This window comes from Dipodomys ordii, unplaced genomic scaffold, assembly GCF_000151885.1.
Source record: "Dipodomys ordii isolate 6190 unplaced genomic scaffold, Dord_2.0 Scaffold122, whole genome shotgun sequence".
In the NCBI taxonomy this organism is placed as follows: Eukaryota; Metazoa; Chordata; class Mammalia; order Rodentia; family Heteromyidae; genus Dipodomys; species Dipodomys ordii.
The window spans coordinates 6,756,570-6,780,643 of record NW_012267338.1 but is presented as its reverse complement, the minus strand read 5'-3'; the positions used below and the strand labels follow the sequence as shown (position 1 = coordinate 6,780,643).

Below are 24,074 nucleotides of genomic sequence, written 5' to 3'. Positions count from 1 at the left end.
GGTGTCTAAATTGCAGAATGGTCCCGGAATCTCAGGGAGCCAACCAGGATACGGGCATGAGGGGCCTGTGGTTCCTTAGCAATCTATTCAGAACTGTTCTACTTTGGTATAGATATGCCACAATTTTATATAGCTCTGATATTACTTGTTTTGAAATTTATTGGTTTACTCTTCTGCCTGACTAACTGGATTGTGAAAGGAGCAAAACATTTTATGTTCATCTTTTATCTCTGAAGCCTGGAAATGATAGGTTCTCTGAGATTATTTAACTAAATGAATGAAAGAGGTTGTGTTTGATATGATCGAGAAGCTAACCCTCAGCAAAAGAAATTTCTAGAAGGATATTTTCACCCCTAAACCTATATTCTATTGGGAGAATTCATTGTTCAGTGAGAGAATCTGAACCTGAACCCTAAGAACAGGATTTCAGTTCATTAGGACCAAGTAACAAGGCTACTTATGACATACTTTAGTTCAAGTGGTAGAGTGCTTGCCTAGCATGAATGAAGCCCTGGGTTTGGTTCCTCAGTACACATAAGCAGAAAAAACTGGAAGTGGCACTGTGGCTCAAGTGACAGAAACTCTGGGACAGTGCCCAGGCCTTGAGTTCAAGTCCCAGGACTGGTATCATCATCATCATAATAGTAATAATGATGTTAAAATCTTTAAGTAGATGAATAATCCCAGAAATACTTTCAAGGAATATTGCTCAATGTTTTATAGCACATTTGCCAAGATCAATCCAAAAATATAATTATGTTCTTTCATTTCTAGTGAAGCATTTGTCTCTCTTTGAAAAGACCCACCTCCCTCCTCTCTCCCCAAAGAATATAGAAAATTAACGTTTGCTGGGCTGCTGCACATAATCACAACCTTCTATGAAATGAATCCCTTTTTGCTCATTTTGGTTTATGCCTAGAAACTGTTCCCATCACGTGATGAGCCAGAAATATACTCAGAGATCCTTTCTGCCATCAGATGATTCCTTGTGGAGAGCACTAGAATCAGAGCACCAATGGATACAAGATTTGCTGGCACTGTACAAAAAGCACAACTGAATTTTTCACTAAAACCTGTGATTTATTTCACCTTTAACAAGGGGATAATTGGTTCCCTAATTATAATTGAGCTATTTCTTATAAGAGTTTAATTGAAGGATCAGGGTGCAATGTTCAACTTATTGACCCAATCATACTTAAAAACAGTCATCTTATTTATAAACATTTGCATCTCTGATTATAGCAAGTGGGAAAATACAGAGTGAGGCTAAACAGAATAGACTATTTTTCTGAGTTTAGGTATGATAAACAAAGAATAGATTCTCTTTATGTTGATACTGTCAAAGCAAAAAGCTATTGGAGGCTTTGGCAAATATGCAACTCCAGCTAATTGATTATTAATATGATATCTGAACACTTTCTTTCCTGAGAACTGTCCATGATTTACTCCTATTCTCTCATAATTAGAACCTCATGTGGATGAATTTCCATCCACGTGCATTGTCTACCAAGCTGTGCTCTATATTCTGTGTAGGCAAAAGAAATTCAGAGAGAACAGAAGAGTTTGAATGCTAATTTGAAAGGAAAGAAACACTGCTCTCAAGACCCTGTCATAGTTGGAATTTTCTCCTAGCATGTGTATAGCAACAAGATGGATCTTGATGATGACCTGATTGTCAGCCCTGGAAACAGATGTTCACTAGTTCTAGGTTTCCTGATTTGTAGTCCTCGTGATTTGCATTCTTTCTATAGACCTGTGTATCACATTTATTTTACTCCCATATATATATATATATATTTCTTCTAATATATCTCTAATAATCATACACAGAGTTCAGTACAGGCCTATAGAACTGTGTAAATCAAAAGTACCATTAACATCATAAAAGGGGCTTTGGATTCACAGCCCTATGCATGCTTGGTAGGCATTTTACCACTTAAGTGATGTCGCCAGACCTTCTTGCTTTTGTTATTATTTTAATAAGGTCTCCTAGTTATACCCAAACTAGCATGTACTGGAATTCTATGTATAAACTCACTGTAATGGGGATAAGAGATGTGCATTACCATATCCAACATTTTCTTGGTTGATTCTTATGAGCTGCTAATCCCTGGGCTGGTCTTAAACCTCAATCCTCCGTTCTCCCTCTCCAAGTAGCTAGATTACAAGTATAGTCACCACACCTAGACCAAACCTCAACTTTAAAGCAAAAAACTGAATAGAGCTGGTCTGATTAATACAGGTTAGAGACTTCAATGCATGCATAGTGGTTTCTTCAAACTTTAGTACAAAATATGTATTCTGTCTTTTAGCATTAACTTATGGGCCAGATACTTTCAAGGTTACAGGAAATACAAATAAATCAGCTAAAGTTCCTAGAGAAGAAAAACAATAAACAAGAATATAAAAAGCACACACACATATGTATATGTATGTATCCATATATATGAAAGATGATAATTTCAAATAACCATAAATTCGAGGAAATAAGAAATTGTATGAGATGTTTGTTGGGATTAGGAGTCACTTTAGTTAGCATTCAAAACCTGAATGAGAAGGAGCCAGTCTTGTAAATATCTGGGTCAGAAAGCCCTAGACAGTGGGAGCAGCCAGACAAATACATGAAGTGGTCACAGCACTCAAAAGGAATCTGAAGTTCAAGTCCCAGGGAGCGACAGAGAAGACAGGAGGATATTCAATGGACAGTAGTAGTCGAGGAGTTCAGTGACTGACATGCTAAGGCATTTGGAACTAAGTATGTGAAAAGCCATGGGAGATTCTGAGTAACAAATTACCGTAACCTGACACGTGTCCTGAAGAGAGCATTCTTATGTTAGAACTGAAAGAATAGAAAAAAAAAAAAGAACTGAAAGAACAGAAACTTTTTAGGGAATCTTGTCATCACCCAAGGAAAAGAAAATGAGTGTTTGTCCTAAGTTGAAAATAGAAGATAGGGAGAAAAGTGAAGAGATGCGGTGCACACGTTAAGCACCATTGGGATCACAGACTCTGAACATGGTATTAAGGTCGATTTTACTTAATGAAGAAAGTCTATAATATTTGGTATTTGGGGAGTCAGTAGAACCTCCAATGTAGAATCCATTAGCATCATAAACTTCTCTTAAATGACATAAAATTGGTGGCCAGTAGCCTCCAGCTGTTTGCAAATACAATCTCTGCCTCGACAGTGCAGGCAATACATATTTCTTTCAATGACTCTCTACAGAAGTAGAATCCAGGCCAGGTGCCAGTAAAACTAGCTACTCTGGAGGCTGAGATCTGAGGATTGTGGTTCAAAGCCAGCCCAGGCAGGAAAGTGCGTGAGACTCTTATCTCCAATGAACCACTCAGAAAACCAGAAGTGGCGCAGTGGCTCAAGTGGTAGAGCACTAGCCTTGAGCTGAAGAGCTGAGGGACAGCATTCAGGCCCAGAGTTCAAGCTCCATGACTGATAAAAAAAATAAGAAAAAAGTAGAGTCCACACTTGACCCAAACTTGCTGTAGAAGGACAATAGCAGTCAAGGAAGATAGTGCACTTGCACTTTCTCATGGCTGACAAACTTAGCTGTCATCCTGTACACTTTGCATAGGTAAATAAAAGAATAGTTAGGGCTGGGAAAGTGGCTCAGTGGTGGAGCACTTGCCTTGCATGCATGAGGCCTTGGGTTCGATTCCTCAGCACTACATAAGCAGAAATAAAAAGCTGGAAGTGGCCCGGTGGCTACAGCACCCAAGCCCAGAGTTCAGGCCCACGACCAGACCCAAAATAATAATAATAATAATAAAGAATGGTTAACAGTTAATTTTCTTAAAAGCCAAATTAACGCTAAAAATTGCTTAAGAACTAACCATGGACTGGAAAATTTATTCTTTTAAAGGTATTTCAGTGCTACTTCTATTCCTTTGTAAGATGCTGTCGTATAGGGTCATAATACCTTTTAAAAAATAATGGATTCATTGTGTTTTGTTGCTATGAGTTTGTCGCCATTCTCTTACCTCTCCACATCTAACTTAATTTTTAAATTTTCTGATTTTAAGACGTTTACCTCTATAATATGGTCCAAATGTGTTCCACTCTCAAAAGCAATGAGCCAGATATAAGTGCAATTAATGGATGGTTGTTCTAGTAGGAAAACAAATTCATTTTCTTGGCAACTTTCTTCCTTTTGCAGAAGTTACAACATCTGAATCAAATACATTTCAGTTTCCACTTGAAATTTTTAAATTTACCATTGTCTAAAAATATAATTCAAGTTGCTTGAAGTCCAACCTATTTTTCTGAAGTACAAAAATACCCTTTTTCACAGAACTAAAGATATAAAGTAGATATAAAGTAATGGCCAACCAAGACATGAGTAAATGTTTGTTTTATTCCTAATCTGAGAAGCAAATAGCTAAATCCTTCCAGGATTTGTCAAGACAGACTTCTAGCACACTTCTCCATAGCAGAATACTTTCTTGGTGAATTGGAGTTTCTAGAAGGGACAAAGAAGCAAAAAAGAAGATAATATTGTTATTTTAAGTCCAGTTGGAACAGGTGGAACTAAATCCTACCTGTGAATATATATATATATATATATATATATATATATATATAATGGCTTGTGAGAATGGGAACTCCTTTGTACAACTACTTAAAGATAATTTAAAAAATGAAGCTAAGCTAGTCTACAAAAAGGCTTATTAGCAGAATGTACAAATGACTTAGTGCCTGCAGAAATATTTTAGAATTGTCAAGGCCTTGCTTTTCAGGCCATGGTACATAGATTATCCACATTGGACTAATGTGAAAGCCTTTTAGGGTGGCAGAACCCTAGACATCATCCCTGACTACTTAATCAGAATCTTCATTTTAGCCAATCAATAGAACCAGTCTGCAGTACTGGGTAGTACCTTTGGAGGCATATTGGACTCCCCTATGTTATGGCTAGAAAATACTGATGCTATACCCCCACACCAGAGATACTGACTTAGCAAGTGTCACCTGACTACTAGGAATTGTTTTAAGCTGCCAAGATAACTCTACAATGTATCAAAGTTTAATAAGTACTAGTCTAGAAGGCAAAGTTAAAACAAATATGCACACACACACACACACACACACACACACACACACACACACCTTGTCACTTCTAAACCAGTCAGTAAAACTTGGCAAATTCCCAGAGGCTAGCTAATGCCCCTTGGAAAAGCTTAGGTTGGCTGAGTGTGCATTTGATAATTGCCCCCATAATTGCTTTTCCCATTTGTTTGATTAATGTACCTGTATTTGACAATTCTCTACTGAATCTCCATTCTCATAGGTATGTGCATACTTCACAACTCTGTTGTGTCATTTTCACCCCTGGTGTTCTGACTTGATGGGTCCCAGTTTGAGATAAACAAAGTATCTTTGCTGATAAATGTGGATTTTTCCCAGATAATGGTTGCTGGCCTCACTTTTCATCTTGGGTGGCATGTGGCAGTTCCTCTTGGTTAATTAGGACAAATGTGCCAATTATGTTAATGTTTCTCCCGATACCAATCAGTGAATAATTAGACACAACACATCTGTCTTTCACAGGGAAATAGAATAGAAAAGAAAACTGCAAGGTGCCTAGCTCTTTATAATTGACAGATATGATTAGATAATTCCTTAACCAATCCCAGGGCTAACAAGTTCATGTATCAAAAGCAGAAAGAAAGGCTGCCATTTGCCATGCTGGGAATGTGTATTTCTCATTGTTAACTACATCCTGACCAAAACCAACCATCTCTGAAGGATATCAGAAAATAATTTAAAACTGGTAAAAAAAATACATAATTATGTCATTTATATACCCTGACCTACAAAAATAAGCAAGTTCTTAAGTAGAACTATTTAAAACTCTAAGAAATTGGCTTGATTGATATAAAAAGGACACAAAACTCAACCAGTAGCATCATATTAAAGGTTTTATAAATATATACGGAAGTCACCTTCAGATTAGAGTTTGTTACATTTCCATCTGTATCTAAACTTTAGAGCCTTCTGATGAATGTAAAATCAATTTTATTTTGATTGGTAATTTATTGGCATCTGTAGTGCATATTTAGCAGGATTATATACGGAGAAAGTTGTAGCCAAACTGTTTCAAAATACAAGCAATGCCTCTGCTTTTGTATTGCTTCTAAAAATAGAAAGAAAAAATTCATGGAATTAGTGTATTAGTTTTCTTTAAGGTATTTGAAGCATCCCTTAAGAGAAACCTTTTGGTTTTGTTTAGTAGTCAAAGGTTACATTTGGTTAGCAAATACAGGAAAATATTCAACTTTGTACTTTCATCACCTAAGGATTGTCATCATTTGTTATTAGTAATACCTGTATTATTTTGATTTTAATATAGTGTCCTGTTTTGTTAAAAATGGTCATTCAGAAAATAAAATGAGAATAGCAGATTATAGTTTTCACTAGGATGCTAATTTTCTTTAAAAAGAACTCAGAGAAAACATTTAATGTATTTGAAAATAGTTATGGCTAACACTAGTGCCAGGCATGTCTAGAAAATTCATAATATATGAATTAGCCTGGAATATAACACTTTTGTATAGGGATTTGGGAACAATTAAGAATTAAAGAGGAAGCCATAATGATTAATCTTAAAAGTTTTTATTGTCATGCCAAAACATTTGTTTTGCAATGGTAAATCATGAAACATTACTGGAAATAAACAATGTTTGAAAAATAACTGTCTTATCTAAATGGATCCATAGTTTACACACCATGAATGTGTGTGTGTATGTGTGTGTGTGAGAGAGAGAGAGAGAGAGAGAGAATGTGTGCTGGTTCTGCGTTTTAAAATCAGGGCCTATGTGCTGGCATTATCTCTTTGCTTTTTTGCTTTTTTGACCCATTTCTGCTTTTTGGTGGTTAATTGGGGATACAAATTTCACAGGGTTTCCTGTCCTGGCTAGCTTCAAACTCTCATCCTCAGATTTCAGCATCCTGAGTAGCTAGGAATACAGAGGTGAGCCATTGGTACCCACCCAGACTACGTACACTCTTAAACAAGAGAACAACTTGAAGTTAGAAGTTTCAGAATCTTCTTAGGTACTATAGTTTTGTGAGTCTCATTGAGACAGATGAGGGGAATGAATAAAGGAGTGTGCATGAGCATGGGAAATCAAGTGAATTGAGGATTATAATTTATCCTATATTTAATTAGGAGCTACAAATGAATAATCCACTGAGAGTGTTAAAACATTTTTCTCTGTCTTTGCTGATGGCATAAATTAAAAAAATAAATTTAAACTAAATAATAAAGCATTTAGGGAAGAGGCAATAGGGAACATTTGAAATAAAGGGTTGCTCAGTGTTGGACTGCTGTCCCAAAGAAGCCACCAAAGCCTGAGCCACGGAAACATGGTCTCCATACTACAATGAAAAACATCATTTTCCTTTGTTTTCTTCCTACTATCCCTTCCCTCCAGCTTGCAAAAAAATGTACTCATTACTTTACTCACGTGACAGTAACCCCTCTGTACAGCGTCTTTACAATAAAATATAATAAAAAAAATCTTTTTCCCTATCAGTGCTTGCTATAGAAAATAGTTTGGACTTTTATAAAACAATACCAGTAACAGAGAAAGTGTAAAACTATGCATCTAGGAGCCATGAAAAGTTAAAAAGTCATTCCTTAAATGACACCACAAAGCAAGTCAAGGTGATACCTTTTCTAGGGGCACGAAATACAGAGTGATTACATTTTGGTCCAAAAAATCATGAGCAAATTAGGAATCACTCATCTTCATTAATAAGCTAGTGTTCTGAGAATTTTGTGCCAGACTTTCTCTCTATATATGTATATATTATATTACCTAAATATATATAAGTATATTAGGTACATGAAAATAGCACATTAAAGCATACCAAAAACTTTAAAAGTGTGTATATTATATACATTATATCATATTATATACATGATATAGAATATATATCATAATTAACTCATTATATACATATTATAAATAGCATAGTGAAACCACTTTGTATAATTAATGTAACCTAGTACAAAATTATATACAAACACAGTGCCAATAATAAGAAGAGATGTATACTTCTTAATAGAGACATGAAGGAGTATGAGTCACTGATGTTTGATATATGTGAAACAGCTCTGAGTTAAAGTTACTACCAAGGAACAGGCAATAAAATATATTTACTGTCTTCTGATTCCAAGTGTTTCTCCTTCCATATCTCATTAAACATCCATAAACCCCCTAGAGGAATGATTTTTTCTATGGTATAGATTAAGAGGATGGTTCTGGAAAAGGTTGTGAAGTCAGTAACAGGAGGGCTAAGACAGACTGTGTGACTCTAAGTCTCTTTTCTCCCTTATAATAAAGAGAGTTTTATTGATGGTACCTCTTTGAAATTTAGTTCATTAAATGACACAAACTTGGCAGGTGCTGGTGGCTCATGCCTGCAATCCTAGATAGTCAGGAGGGTGAGACCTGAGAATCCATGTTCAAGTCCAGCCCTCGGCAGCAAAGTCTATGAGATTCTTATCTCCAAAACAAAAGTAGGAAGTGGAGCTGTGGCTCAAGGTAGACCGATGGCCTTGAACAAAGAAAACACAGGGACAGCCCAAAGCCTTGAGTTCAAGTCACAGAACCAGCACCAAAAAAGATAAAAGAAGGTACAGATTGTGTGCATGGCTTTATTTGATTGATCTTTATATTTGATTGCTAATCAGATAGGATTGAAGCAAAATATCTCCCAGGAAAAAATCTTATTTTAAAAGTGTCACATCATGTCATCAGTTTTCTGAAATGAGTTAGCACACTTCTATGTGTTACTATTATCTGTATACACTTCATGTAATGATGACAATCTGAGAATTTTAAGACATAAGGGAGAAATTGAGCTCAATTTCAGAGCCTATTCCTGACACCATTATTTAGGATGAAGACGAAGGGGACCAAGTTTATAAAGAGATCAATTTGAAGAGAGATTGTGATCGATGTAGCACTGGTTATGCTTTTCATGTTTGTTGAACACCCAGGTAGAATTATCTGGAAAGTAATTGGAAATAGAGATAAAGCTTAACAAAAAATTGGGACTGGTGTTAATAATTTTGGAGTTATCAACCAAAAGTTAATGAGATCTCCCCAGGCAGCACCTATACCCATATTGCTGTCAAACCGGGCCACACGGGGCCTGTGTCCCTAGTCATGACAATTAAATCAGAGCCGGGAAAAGGAAGGCCAAGCAGGAAGACTTGTGTTAAAGCTCCCTGAGTCATTCTAATGGAGTTAGAAAGCAATGATAGAAAATGGAAGCGAGATCCCTCAAAGGACTCTGAAATGAAAACAATGGATGAAAGAAAGGAGGTTTGTAATACCACGTTAATCTGAGGGAGAAATTCAGCAGGGGCAGAGCTGCTAAAGACAACACGATGACTAGCCATAGAGAGGTCAATGAGAGGAAGAGGGCTCACTGCTCGCCTTTGAAAGGGAAACTGGAATCGAGAACTGAGTGTGAACTCCAACTACAGCCAGCTGAGGCATGGAAGGGCAGGCAATGGGGCCGAGAGTCTTCTAACTGCTAGGGACAAAGGAGGCTGATGCATGACTGGGAACTGGAGGAGGCAAGGAGTCACTTCATCGTGAGTTTGCTTTTTGGAAGCAAACTGTACATAAGTGTGAGCTACTTCGGACTCAGATTTCCTAAGTTTGACCTTTGGAAAGAAGTTGGTATCTTTTAACCTGTGTGATCTGTTGAAACAATTGAACATATATCATCTGTTAGGTTGAGATTATGTATACATTTGTTTGTCGATTAGCACTATTTTTGCTGGTTTTTTTAGAGGTATTTGCATTTTGTCTGACATTAATGTTAATTAACTGGTTTACCTTAATATTGAGTAATAGATATTAATTTAATTAGTTAATTGAAATTAAGGTTTTTGTCTTACCTTACTATGAATTGCTAATCTAAATTTTAGAATGTATATTGTCTGTCAAGCACCACATTTTACATATATTAATTTATCTGATCCTTAAGTTGTTATATAATTGGTTCTAGAGTTCTCATTCTATAAATAAGAACAGGAAAGTAGATAGAAAATAAGAAACCATCTAGGAGAGGAGCCTGAAATGACAACCAGTCCTTTTAGTACTCTCCAGGCAATTTTTTTTGCCAGTCATGAGGCTTGGGAGCTGTCCCTGAGCTCTTCAGCTCAAGGCGAGCGCTCTACCACTTAAGTCACAGTGCCACTTCCAATTTCCTGGCGGTTAATTGGAGATAAGAGCCTCATACACATTCCTGCCTGGGCTGGCTTTGAACTGTGATCCTCAGATCTCAGCCTCTTGAGTAGCTAGAATTACAGGTGTGAGCCACCAGTATCTGGAAGGCAATGCTTAATTTATTATTATTGAGCAGCTGTGCAAAGGGGTTTCAATTCCAGAGGTCGTTATGAGTACAACACCTTTTGGTCAGTGTCACCTTTTCCATTGTTCTCTCGTTCCCCTCTCCTAGCCCTACTCTCCAACTACCTAGCTCAGTTTTTCCATAGTGTACATTGAATACAATGACTATATTTGCCCTCCCTTCCTCCATCCATTCATGTCAGCCGGTGTGTCTCAAAGTAAGATCCTCAAATGCACACAGTGGAATTAATCAATACCAAACCTAACAGCAAAACACATAACTAAGTCATCCTAATATTGCTGCCTTGTAACTATTTTTATTTCCCATTAATAAAATCCCATGCCTTTTTGAACACAAGTAAATTGCCTCAAACATACCACAAATGACTGTAAAGGCTGCAGTCGCTGAGCCGCAAGTACAGTAACTGAACAGCATTCGCATCCCTGCCGCCAACAACAAGCCATGGTTTATGGCTGAAGCCTTTTATTGTTTTCTGAACTTCAACCTATTTTTCTCTCTTCTTGAATGTTTTATACAGAACTAAAAATAACTTTGAACTCAGAAAGACTTCTCTTCTATAAATCAGTTTGCTAAGTGGGAGGGATGGGAAAGAAAATCCACTACAGAGTGAAATCAACACAAAGCAGGGAAATGTCCAAACTATGAATAGAATATGTAGGTAAAAGTAGGTACACTTGATTAATCAATCAAGCAAACAACAAAAAGGACATGGAGACTTATACACTGAAAAAAGAAAATAACATTCATATTTAGCATAGCCACAGCTGAATTAATTATAGATTACTCAATATACAGGACAATTATAGCACAAAAGAGTCTCCACACTGTTTTTCTTACAATTCTACATAAAGCCTAGTATGTAAAGGATACTTGCTGGGAAATTATTTCACATTAAATAAGTGTCACTTTATCTAATAGTGTTGATTCTGGAGATATCACATAAGAAGGATTTTAAAAATTATATGTTGTGGCTTATATATTGATTTCTTTTGCTGATTCAAACTTAGATGATGAGTGGAATTATTTACTCTTTCCTTTTTCTCTTTGGTATATTTCTTTGTGCCTTTATCATTTTTATGTAAGCCCAACTGGAAATAATATAAGCATACTTGCCTCACAGGTATCTTTTTTTAAACTCAAAAGCCAGGCTTGCTAAGTCAACACTGTACCATTTGATGAGTACAAGGACCTGTACAGGCTAAGAGATAAATAAGTGGAGTGAACGGTGATGCAGGGTCTGAAGACTCATCATTCTAAGGACTTTGGCCTAAGAATTTTGAACTAAGCAGTCTTTGTGGGATTAGAGATGTAGTACTGCATGCCCTGACTGGAGTCCACTTAACTACTGTGATAAGAACAAAGAGTTGAGAACCATGGAAGGAAAGCAGATGATTACACAAAGTTCTTACAATAGTCCTGGAGAGAAATGGCTGTGACTTGGAACAGGAAGGAGGTATAAGAGATCAGATGAGCGTTCAATTCTTCATATGTTTCTCAATACTCGTGGGATGGAGAAGAAATGTATAAAAACGCTCAGATGGAGATTTTTGTGTAAGAAACTAGTGGGCTGGAGTTGGCCTTCCCTGAGATGTCTGTGCTTATGGGAGGAACAGGTTGGATGAGTTTGTTTGGAGAGTTAGTGTTAGACATCTGAGGAAAGTCATATCAGGCAATTGGATATATGAGTCTAGAGTTCAGGGGTAGAGTCTGGGCTGGATATAAATTTAAGAGTCATCTACATGAGACAAGATGAGCTCACTAATTAATTGAATATGGATAGAAAAGAGACGAAAAGAAGAAGCCTAAGGACTGAGCGGCAGGGGTATGTATGTCAGCCCAGAGAAGCTGTAGGGGCTAAAGGGCCATCTGAGAGAGATCTCAGGGAAGTACTGTGTCTAGAGACCACAAGTGAGGAGAAAGGAGGGACTGTCCAGGTCGTGGACTTTCGATGAGCCAAGTCACATGGAGCATGATGAGATCCCCCCGGGCACAATGGCAGGTACTGTGAACAGGAGACAGTCGTGGTGAAGTGGTGGAGGGAAGAGCAGGCTCAGTAGATGACAGGGATTGGGCAGGGGCGGTGTGGACAACTCTTCCCCAGTGTCTTATAAAGTGAACGAGGAAGAGCGAGGTGCTTGAGCACAAGTGGACAGGGAGGATTGTAAGCTGTGGACAATAAGAGCCCAGACGTGCTTTAGTATAGAGTGAAAACTGAATAATTTAGACAGGGGAAGGGATTGCTGGGGCTTTCCCTTGAATATTAACGGGCAAAGGAGACAGGGTACAAATCAGAGGTGACACTCAGGGGCCCAGAGAGCTCCAGTGACAAGACAGAGGGTGCATAATGGGTCTGAGAAGGCATCGTCACACGGAGCTGGGTGAGATTGCTTATGATACCGGAATTTGGGTCATCAGTTCAAAGGGAAGACAGAGGGAGAGTAGTATTTAAGGAGAAAGGACAAAATGTGGAGCAGTTATCTAGGTGAGTGGGAAAGCAAACGTGATGAAAATACAGACCAACGTGGCAGGATTGAGGGCCCACTGTGTCCTGTTTTCTTGAATTTAGAATGAGCCCATTCATGATTGTTGTGTCTACCCACAATTCCCTTTCTGGAGATGAAGAGGGGACCGAGGAAGAGTGGCTAAGTGAGGACCTGGAAGGGAGATAGAGATGCTAGGTAGAGGGTATGAGCCATGGTTATTAGAACAGTAGACATTGGAATCTCTGCTTGAGAAAGAGGACAGAGGATGAGAGAGAGAGAGAGAGAGAAAGAGAGAGAGAGGGAAAGAGGGAAAGAGAGAGAGAGTTGTAAGTAAAAGCAGTTCATAGATCCCGGGAAGAATGGGAAGAATTACTGGACTAAGGTTCTTCGAAAAAGTGGGCAAAAAACACTAAACATCATGAAAGGAAAGGATGTTTAAACCTGGATTTACAAATGTGGGAAGAGATGGGAAAGGGAAGCAAAGGAGGAGGCAACAGTGCTTGATAAGAAATGTACTCATGCCGGCGCTGGTGGCTCACGCCTGTAATCCTAGCTACTCAGGAGGCTGAGATCTGAGGATTGTGGTTCAAAGCCAGCCCGGGCAGGAGAGACCGTGAGACTCCTATCTCCAATAAACCACCAGAAAACCGGAAGTGGCACTGTAGCTCAAGTGGTAGAGTGCTCGCCTTGAGCTGAAGAGCTGAGGGACAGCGCCCAGGCCCAGAGTTCAAGCCCCACCGACCAAAAAAAAAAAAAAAGAAATGTACTCATTATCTTGACCATGTAATTGTAATATATGGTATTTTCACAAGAAAAAACAACAACAACAACAAAATGCAGGACCATGAATGGTAAGGGAAAGAAGACAATATCTCTCCAAAATCAGTGTGTGCCTAGATCCCCTGAAGTTCCTGTTGGAATGCCCGTTTTGATGCAGCAAGTTCAGATGGGCAGAGCCTAGGGTTCTACATTTCTATCATGCTGTCTGGGTGACACAGAACGTTTAGGTCCTAGAATCTCATTTTTCCAGGAAATAATCTACCAGTAATTTATAACCTTGTGGAGACATTCAACAATACTGATGCACCAGTCTTTAGACCAGAGAATCACATTTTCCTGAGGGTTGGTTTTAGTTTCTGTGTACTCCAGTATACTCTTTTGCAGAGCCAGGGTTGAAATCCTCTGGCCTCCAACATGTGACCCATGCCATGGTTGTTATGGAAGATAGATCACTGAGCTAAGGGGCCAAGACATTGGATGTGTCCTCTTGTTGGTTATCAAAATGATCAGAAATTATGCTGGAAAAAGTGACTACACAAGTCCAAAGGTCTGTAGATAACCACAAAAAAAAGTGTAGAAATTAAACGATGTCATGAGATTGAGAGCAAAGATGTTGAGAGAGAAGGGACTAGAATCAGTAAGAGAATAGAAGGCCACAGACTTATTGCTGTGTTGAAATTGAGAAATTTGAGGATTTCTGATGAAATTCTGACACCAGAAAGAGTTGTGTTTAGGTGGGGGAAAGGCAGCTGGGCAGAAACAATCTGAAAGGATGGTAACGTTGTGCACACCAGGCCGGAGGAAGGATTTGGGGCATTTGGAATGAGGATGTGCCACTCAGCACAGCCAGAAAGAACAGGAAGTCCAAACCTGAACCCCCCCCCTAGATGAGATGATCTCAAAACAGACTGTGGCTCACCTGTTACTGCAGAATCACAGGGAACTAGCGGATCTTACCAGAAGCTGCAGGAACCCTTGGCTTCCTTCTTGATTGTTTCAGCCATTTTTCTAGCTTTAGAACTCTCAGTTTCTTCCAGAGAAGGTGTACAAGCCAGGCCAAGGTGGAGCAGATAAAAGCAGAGCTTCTCTAACGACAGCTGTGATTGGAGAGGAAGACTGTGCCCCTTCCCAGGGCACTGGGACAGTATCAACAGTGGGGGAGGGGAAAGGGGAGCCAGGGAGGACTTTTCAGGGATTGGAGGCTCAGAGAACATAATCACTGCTAAAACATCTGTGAGAGATAATGGAGTAAAAAGTAGCATTGAATATAAAGCACAAAGATCACCTCTCTGTCTCTGTCTGTCTCTGTGTCTGTGTCTGTCTGTCTGTCTGTCGTAGCATTGGATATAAAGCACAAAGATCACCTCTCTGTCTCTGTCTGTCTCTGTCTGTCTCTGTGTCTGTGTCTGTCTGTCTGTCTCTCTCTCTCTCTCTCTCTCTCTCTCTCTCTCTTCCATTCCCCCTCTACTCATCTCTATGCTGATACTGGGATTTAAACTCAGGGCCATGACTTGCTCAGTTTGTACTCTACCACTTGAACTGCTATTTTTGCTCTCACTAATTTTTCTGCCCGGCTGGCCTTGAACAATGATGCTCCAGAATTTAATATCCTGAGTAGCTAGAATTATAGGTATGAGCCACCAGAACCCAGCTTCATGTATACTTCTTAAAACATTTGGTGAACCATGCAAATGGAGCTCACCCCCTCCTATATAAATAAATATATAAATAAACTCTTCAAATAAACAAGCCACTTGTAATGCATCTCAGGTAATTAGGGTAGCACTATTGTTAAACTGGTACCAATTTGTGTGAAGAAACTGTTCTTTTACACAGCCACAACCATAGGCTGGGTTTTCTGGAAGAAAATGTTGCGAAAAAGGTTTGAATACCAGTCATTTTGGGAGGAAGGACTTCCAAGACATCCTCTAAGAAAAAAGGAGACACCAAATAATAGTGTAAGTCTCTAAGATATGGTTTTAGCTGGAACCAGACGAGGCACAACACAGATCTGACTGACCTTCCTGGACAGGGGCAGATTTCAACACTCATCAATCAATGGCCAGCAGGAAAGTTTGGGGGAAAGTTGTGAACTATTAGCCAATAGAGGGAGAACCCTTGGCTCTGGGGACTGCCTTTAAAGGAAGACTATCAGTACAGATTGTTGAGATTTTAGTATGGTGAGTGTAAAAACAATGTCAGAAGGATCTAAGAACAACTGAGTAGAGTCCAATACTGCCTTCTCCAAGGGCAAAGCTTTGTTCAGCATGGAAAAGACAACCTAGGTAAAGATCAGATTGAAAATATATTCATGTCTACTGTCACTTATTCTCAAAGCTGGGTAGGTGAATGTACAGACTATAATTGAAAACCACTCTCTTCTTTACTACCCTTTGTGCCAATGTCAAGATTGTTTAATTATATTAGACTTTCCATAATTACAAACAATTGTACTAATCTACATCTCTTATTCCCTTTTATAGTTCAGGATTATGGTTAGATTTTGTTTCTCCTCCTCCCTCCCCTTTTAAACATTGACCTCTCTTCTAAAGAGTAGAGAAACAGTATTGAGAGTTGCTGTGTTCGAAATAGCTTAGAACTGAGCTATGTCAATCCATGGAACAGATTTAGAGATTAATTTCTGGACCTCTTTGGGTGCTGGAGAAGCTTTAGAAGAATTTGAAAATGGCAACAATATTGACTCACCACCCCTAAAGATTACTTGTATCAACAGTCCTTCTAATGCAAAAGAAAAGTTAAAGTGTAGTAAATATCAATATTGTTTTTCTTTGAAGGAAAATCCCGGTATAAACAAACAAAAGCCATTGCCAGGACAAGAAATAGTTTACCTTCCAAAGGGCAGCTTGTACAAGGTGTACTTCCCTCCTTTTCTTCAACAGGAATAAGATCACTCTTGTTAAACTAACATTTGTGTAGAAGAACAACCATTCCATTCTTTTCAAAACCCTGTTATTCATCAGTTTACCCATTTCCAAACCATGAACTGAAGACCTGCATACTAGGAGTATACAAAAAGAGAGATCTAACCATGAAAGATGAGCTACTTGGATTGCATTGAGCATTGGTAGACAAACTTTTTCCCCCAGAAAGTTTGGCTTAACTGCATCTCCAAATAGGTGCTTTGCTACATCTTAAAACCTGCATTTTCAGGTAGATTTAATCCATATGTTCTAACAAAGCTATGTGTAAATCATCCAAATGTTATTTTATTAGAGCTACATGATGTCCCAACTGCCTTTGGAGCTTGTTTTATAGTCCTTCTATTCTGTTCTGAAAAGCAGCAGGTAAATTTCCAAAAGTAAACAAATCAAATTGCAAAAGGTTTGAGTTCAGCCTGAAAGGCTTAGCCTATTATTTTTGATTGGGTTCTGAACTTGGCAATGCTCATTCTCTGTTCCTGCCTGCAGGGCAGAGTGAAAACAATTTGAACACTCTATTCCCCAATTGGTTCATTGACATTTGAGAATAATGTAGTACAGACAGAATCAGCATGTGTGGCAGGTGAGTGATACTTCCCATGACCTGGAAAGTTCCTTCCCCTGCTTTGCAGGAGTTCGTGGCATACAACAATGCGGTCCGCGTGACAGAACACACATGAAAGCACACGCCATTTAGGGATCTGTGCTGGGGGACTTACCAATTCTGCATCTCTGCCTTTTCTAGGTGGAATGGTTGAAAAATGAAGACATAATTGATCCGGTTGAAGATCGGAATTTTTATATTACTATCGATCACAACCTCATCATAAAGCAGGCCCGGCTCTCAGATACGGCAAATTATACCTGTGTCGCCAAAAATATCGTAGCCAAGAGGAAAAGCACAACAGCCACCGTCATAGTCTATGGTGAGTGAGCTCCTGGAGACTCAGTCTATCTCCTTCCAACCACTGGAACTGGTTGAGAGCATTATTTCATGGGGAAAAGCCCGTTTTCCATGCTATTCTCTTCCCAATCCCTTGCGTGGTCAGTGGGATTTGTCTGCTACCCAGACACTGCCCTGAATGATCGGGTTTGGCATTCTCCATGGCTTTGTCGTCACTTTGTACGAAGGTGAATTCCCTCTGCCTCCTGAAGCTACTTCCTCTCCAGGCCTGCACTCCCAAGATGCAGACTAAGTTCAGAAGTTAAAGTGGTGGAAGGCCAGCTCCTGATTTCCTGTGAACTTAGTTCAGTCTAGTGACAACTAGGAAAGCTGGGCCTGGCCTTTCCCCCCTGACCTCTCCAGAACTTGCACTGTTTGCTTCTTCTGAGGCACACAGAGCAATGATAAACGCATCCATGGTCAAGAGGCTCTCATCCCTAGCATTGGCAAAGTCTCGCGCATGGCCTTCTTTCTACTGTGATGTGTACTGACCTCATCCCAAACCTGTGGTTTCTCCAGTACCAGTGAGTGTCGCATTGCATTTTGGTGTGGCGTGTCTTTTATTCTGTGCTATTTAGTACTCAAGCGACTTCTCATCATTTCACATATGACTTCTAGGGGTTTCCTCTGCCCAAGCTAAGCTTTGTACACAAAGAGAATGATTGTACATTTAGGTATTTGTTTCACAATGGGAAACCCTCAATGTATATTTATTGTCACAGGAAAAAAAACCTGAATATTTGGTGAATATTTTGAATGCTAAGTCCAGGTCTCCCCTCCACTCAAGCCAAAGGTACCTTTGTATCTACTTCAAAGCCAAGGACCCTCAGGTCCTTGAAGGGTGATGGACTGTGAAAATGGAGAGTCATTGGTCAGTATTTGGCTCCTGGTATTCACTGAGAATACTAAAACAGTTAAGAACATGGCACCATAAAAATATTCCACTCTGGCTTGTAGACATTATTTATTTATTTACTTAGTTGGGCAGTAAACAAAAGAAGTAGATGAAAATCCAATAGGACAGATGGCTGCTTTATGCAAGAAGGAAAACAAACATTCTTTTCATGGAGAATAAAAGTTGAGACCAAGAAAACTCAGCAGGATCTAATTAAAGCCATTTTTAATCTTTTAGCCTCATTGTAGAATTTAGTTGCTTTTTTAATACCTACTACTCTTCAGCCAATTCCAAAGATCAGTGTTCAGTTCTAATGGCACCTTTGGGCTTTCCATTTTTAAGACGTTCCTCATGACATGAGAAAGTTATGTTAAATACAATTTTAGGCTTTCACTTGTTAATCCACCTTGTGATAGTTTGAGTTTCAGGTTAACCAAAGAAAAAAAACCTGAGAAGTAATAAAGATTGAACTTTTGCATTTTTCTGTAGTACCTTTTCACTGGACAAGCTACACAAACAAGAACCATAATTATCTTCCCAAGGCCAAATATAGTGATAGCATAAAATTGTCATTTTAATTACAGGACAAATGCATTTCATTTTTTAATCCTCTGATTACTCTAAGGTTTAATCTCCTCGTCCAGATAATGGCTATGTTGAATTGTAAGCAATTTCATTTCTTAAATCATAATAACCAGTTTCTTACTTTGTATCTTTGTTTAAACTTCCTGGAAGACTTGATTAACAGCACTTGAAATGCAAAGTAGAAATGAGGCCCAATCAGCAGGGACCAATCATAAATAATGAATGAAGAAAAGTCTATATATAGATGTATCATATGGATATTTAATATATATGCAAATCACTTCCAACATATAGCATTCTTTCTGCACTCATAATTGAAATGAGTGGATTCTTTTCAGAAAGGGTCAAACACAAGTAACTTAAACATTTCAAACTAAGAGTCAAAACTAAGTTTCAGAAATCTTGTAATCTAGGAAAATGTCTTCCACTAGCTGCCTTTTATAACCTGAGTTATCTGAGCCTTTGTCTCTATCTTTGTCAAATATGTAGCATCTAAAAGTTTCTGATCATTCATTTCTCATTAGAGTGTATTTTGTTGTTGTTGGAGGTGGTGGTTGTGGGGTATGAACTCAGAGCCTGGGCACAGTCCCTGAGCTCTTTTACTCAAGGCTAAGCTCTACCACTTTGAGTCACAGCCCCACTTCTGGCTTTTTTTTGGTAGTTAATTGAAGATGAGAATCTCATGGGCTTTCCCGCCTAGGCTGACTTTCAACCTCACTCCTCAGATCTCAGCCTCCTGAGTAGTTAGGACTACAGCATGAGTCAGCCACTAATGCCCAGCTCATTTCTCATTAGAGTTTTATCAGAGCAGTACAATATCCTGTGGTCCAAAATATCAACTTGTTAATATGCTAGTGAGCAATTTGTACTGATTGCTCCGTGAAATTTGGAGTTGAGCAACTGAAGTTTGAAATGCTACCTGCCAATTACCTGCTTATCCTTTTGATGCTTTCATAAAACAAGCTATCCAACAATCCCAAGTTGGGCCTCAACACAAGTCTACAGAAAAATATGCATCTAACTAGTATTATTTAGTTGGAATATATTTATATATGTATGTTGTACTTTTTAATGTCATTTTGGAGGTTATACACAAATATACACACAGATATATACACCCATATATATGCATATATAATATACATAAGTGTGAACATACATGAACATATTGCATAATTATATGTTTATGTGTATATAGATGCATGTATATACATACACATATATTTACATATATGTTCATATATGCCCATGTGAAACTAACTAAAATTGCTTTAAAAGGCAATACATTTTGCAAATGCTAAAAAAAAGATTATCAGTCAATTGTTTCTTTAGTGGTTTTTCAAAAATGTTTCTAATGCTTTTAAAATGTCTACATGATTTTTCTGCAGTTCCCATGGTGTAGATCTACTTTCAGTCTGGGCATCAGTATATAAACATTTATAAACATCTTTTTGGAGCTTGACTGGGGAAAGGCATGTATTTTTTTCTGTATTAAAAAAAGTTAACCAAGGAAAACAGAGAGTGATCTATTTGTTTTTCTGAGTGAAAGCATCGTGGTAAATAATTTTGCCTCGCTCTGTGTTTAGATTTCCCAGCTACACAACATACTCTGACATAATGTTCATGATGTCTTTCAGGATGTTTGTTTGTCACTGGCAAGATGACTTTCAGTTTGGGTGTTATGTATGGTGTCCCTTTGTGCAGATGTATGAGCTTAATCCATTGTCTTCTTGCTTTCCTCCTCTCAGTTAATGGTGGCTGGTCCACCTGGACAGAGTGGTCTGTGTGTAATAGCCGCTGTGGACGAGGGTATCAGAAACGTACAAGGACCTGCACCAACCCAGCCCCACTCAATGGTGGAGCCTTCTGCGAAGGTCAGAGTGTGCAGAAGATAGCCTGTACTACGTTATGCCCAGGTGAATACGCCATCTTCTTATTCCAAACATCTCCCCGCCTTAAAGAAATATATTTTGGAAGTAGATACAAAGGCCTTTTTCTTGACCTGACTGTTCAATCCACATTATTTAACTCAATTCAATATGCAATGTTTCCATTGCTGAGAAATCTAGTACTTGTCTCCAAAACAGTACTGAACTTTGTTACCCAAACAGGCAAAGTAGTATAAAAGAGGAAATTAAATACCCCAAAACATATTCTATCTCTGATAGTCAATGAAACTACTGAAACTAAGATTATGAGTTCAATGATTCAAGGAATTTGAGCAGCATTGAAAAATTACATGTTAGAAACAGCAAGCCTTAATCTTCAGAAAACCATGGAAATGAATGGGAATTGAAATGTAGAAATGTCTTCTACTGTTATATTGAATATGTGTTGCCAGTTTCTGGGCAAGGGCAAATAAAGCATTTGGAATGAATTCAAAGTAAGGTAAGGCTGTGTGACACATGTGCTAATGGATTTCGAAAATACAGTGCAGTAGCTCTTTATTATCTGCACATGTTGGTCATCGTTTTGTGAGGTGGCTGCAGTGATACCTAGAGCAAGATTACACTTTTCTGCCCCCAAGAATCTTGCTATCCAGTATTTTCACAATAAAAAATAAATAAAGATTTTAAAAAAATCTTGTTATCCTATTTCAAATTCGTAATTACCCAGTCTAACATGTAGGAAAACTGAAGTTAATATTTGCCCCAAACCATATCCCTTTAAGGTACCTAATTGTACTTCATATCTTAACATCAAGTGAGAATTATGTTGAGATAATCCATCACATTCATGTATTCTTTAGGATTGCTTTTCTGTTGGAAGCTTGACTATATAGATACACGGCCACCTTACTCCTTACATTCTCTCTTGTGTCCTGTTTCTTCTTTAATGAGACCTTTGCCAGAAATAGGATTAATCAGTTGGAGAAAAAATATGATCTACATATTATATCCCCAAAGTGTTGATTTCCAAGTATCAAGATAGTTTCTCATAGTAAACACTTTCAGGGCTCTTGTTTATGGGAGAAACTCTGACACTTGAGTTTAAGAATTCAGATCTGATTTTATACTCTCCTGTACTGGTTTCTTTAAGGCTGCACTCATCAAAGTGAAATGTAACAGAGGGTCATAAGAAAAAGGGAAGGCGACTGCTCTGGGTACTGGGAGGATCTAGATCAAAGTAAATGTCTTCCATCCAGATAGTTTAAAGTTGTTTATATAGACAGTTCTCTATGATGGAAATACTGGTGCTTTCCTTACTCTTTTATTTAGTTGTGTTTATATGTAGGTAATATAAAATATATTTATATAGTAATTTGTGAAGTTATATATATATATATATATATGGATTTTCCAAACTATACAGCCTATTACTATTAAAATGGATATCATATTATTAGCAAACAGTTTTTAGAAGATTTATATGTTCAATAAATCACATAAAATTCTAGATAAAATTCTAAATAAGCATAATTGTTCATAATTCAGAGACAACAAAGCATTTTTAAAACCTAGTTTCCACTCTTTAATCCTATCATTGTGAGAAATTTCAAAGGATGCATTTTTAAATATTACAGTATATTTGCTGTGTATTTTTTTTCAAATTGGCATTTAACTTGTGTGTTTTTAAGGGTGAGCTATCTTAGCTCATTATCATTGAAATTGCTTATAAGTCAGCCACCAAAATTAGAAAGAATATGAGTCAATCCTAAAAGTGAATTACAACAAAGGTTAGGGTCTCTTCTAATATCATCTTTAAAATATATAGACATGAGCCGGGCACTGATGGCTCATGCCTGTAATCCTAGCTACTCAAGAGGCTGAGATCTGAGGATTGCTGTTCAATGCCAGTCCGGGCAGGAAAGTCTGTGAGACTATGTCCAGGAAACTGGAAGTTTCCTTGAGCTGTGGCTCAAGTGGTAGGGCACTAGCCTTGAGCTGAAGAGCTCAGGGACAGCATCCAGGCCCATAGTTCAAGCCCATGACTGACCAAAAGAAGATAGATAGATAGATCGATAGATCGATAGATCGATAGATAGATAGATAGATAGATAGATAGATAGATAGATAGATAGATAGACAGACAGACAGATAGACATGAATGCATCATCAAATAATGGAATGGTAGATGGTTGGAAAGTTAAAGCTTTTGTTTTTGCCAGAATCAAGTATTCAGAATAAAAAAGGGAAAATAAAAGTGTATATAGAGAAGTGAATGACAGGAGAGAGACAGAGATGGATGGATGGATGGATGGATGGATGGATGGATGGATGGATGGATTTTTTCCTTTCCTGTACCAACACTTTCTCCCAATGCCATACAAATTTCCTTTTACTGCACAAAGGCACTCTGAGTGAAAGAATCTTGGACCACAATAGACACTCCATAATTTCTAGTACAAACTCCAAAAGTTTCGCCTTTAATAAAAAAAAAAGAAAGAAAGAAATCAATGTCATTTACATAGCTCCTGGTGACATCTCCAGTCGATGTGCCTGTAAGCTACTCTAAGCTCTCCAATGAGTAAAAAATGATGCATCTTGTAAGGAAAGTTCACAGAGCATGGCATGAGTTAGCACATTCCATTTTCCAGTGGCTGAAGTGAGTGTAACACTTCCTGGTGGGGCCTTTTCTCTAGTTGTTGGTTTCATTGTATTGTAGCTGAGCTCTCCTCTCTAGAACCTGTGATCTGATGCTGGGTTTTCTTGTGGCAGTGGACGGCAGGTGGACCCCCTGGAGCAAGTGGTCTACATGTGGCACTGAGTGCACGCACTGGCGCAGGAGAGAGTGCACAGCACCCGCTCCCAAGAATGGGGGCAAAGACTGCGACGGCCTGGTCTTGCAATCCAAGAACTGCACGGATGGGCTGTGCATGCAGAGTAAGTAGAGTTGGGCAAACTACAGGCGCCAAGGGGCCTGACACGGAGCCATTTGCTTGCCTTTGAAGGAAGGTTTAGAAATGCAGAAGTCTTTGAACAAGAATAAAAAGGAAAATGGTGCATCCACATCCTAGGTCTCTCTCAAAGAAAAGCTAATGTCTCGGGAAGTAGAATGATTAACCAATGGCACGCAGTATATAAGCAAAGAGTGATCT

The 24,074-nt window shown here is 38.4% G+C and overlaps 1 protein-coding gene across 2 annotated transcripts in view; it reads left to right on the top strand.

Annotated features, from left to right (window-relative positions):
* Positions 1–24,074, top strand: part of Unc5c (unc-5 netrin receptor C) — a 330,146-nt gene that overhangs the window by 248,896 nt on the left and 57,176 nt on the right. For both annotated transcript variants that reach the window (XM_013029730.1, XM_013029729.1), the window contains exons 5-7: positions 17,359–17,539; positions 20,785–20,952; positions 23,695–23,859. In XM_013029730.1, the coding sequence (XP_012885184.1) occupies positions 17,359–17,539; positions 20,785–20,952; positions 23,695–23,859 (514 nt within the window). The remainder of the gene's footprint in view (positions 1–17,358; positions 17,540–20,784; positions 20,953–23,694; positions 23,860–24,074) is intronic.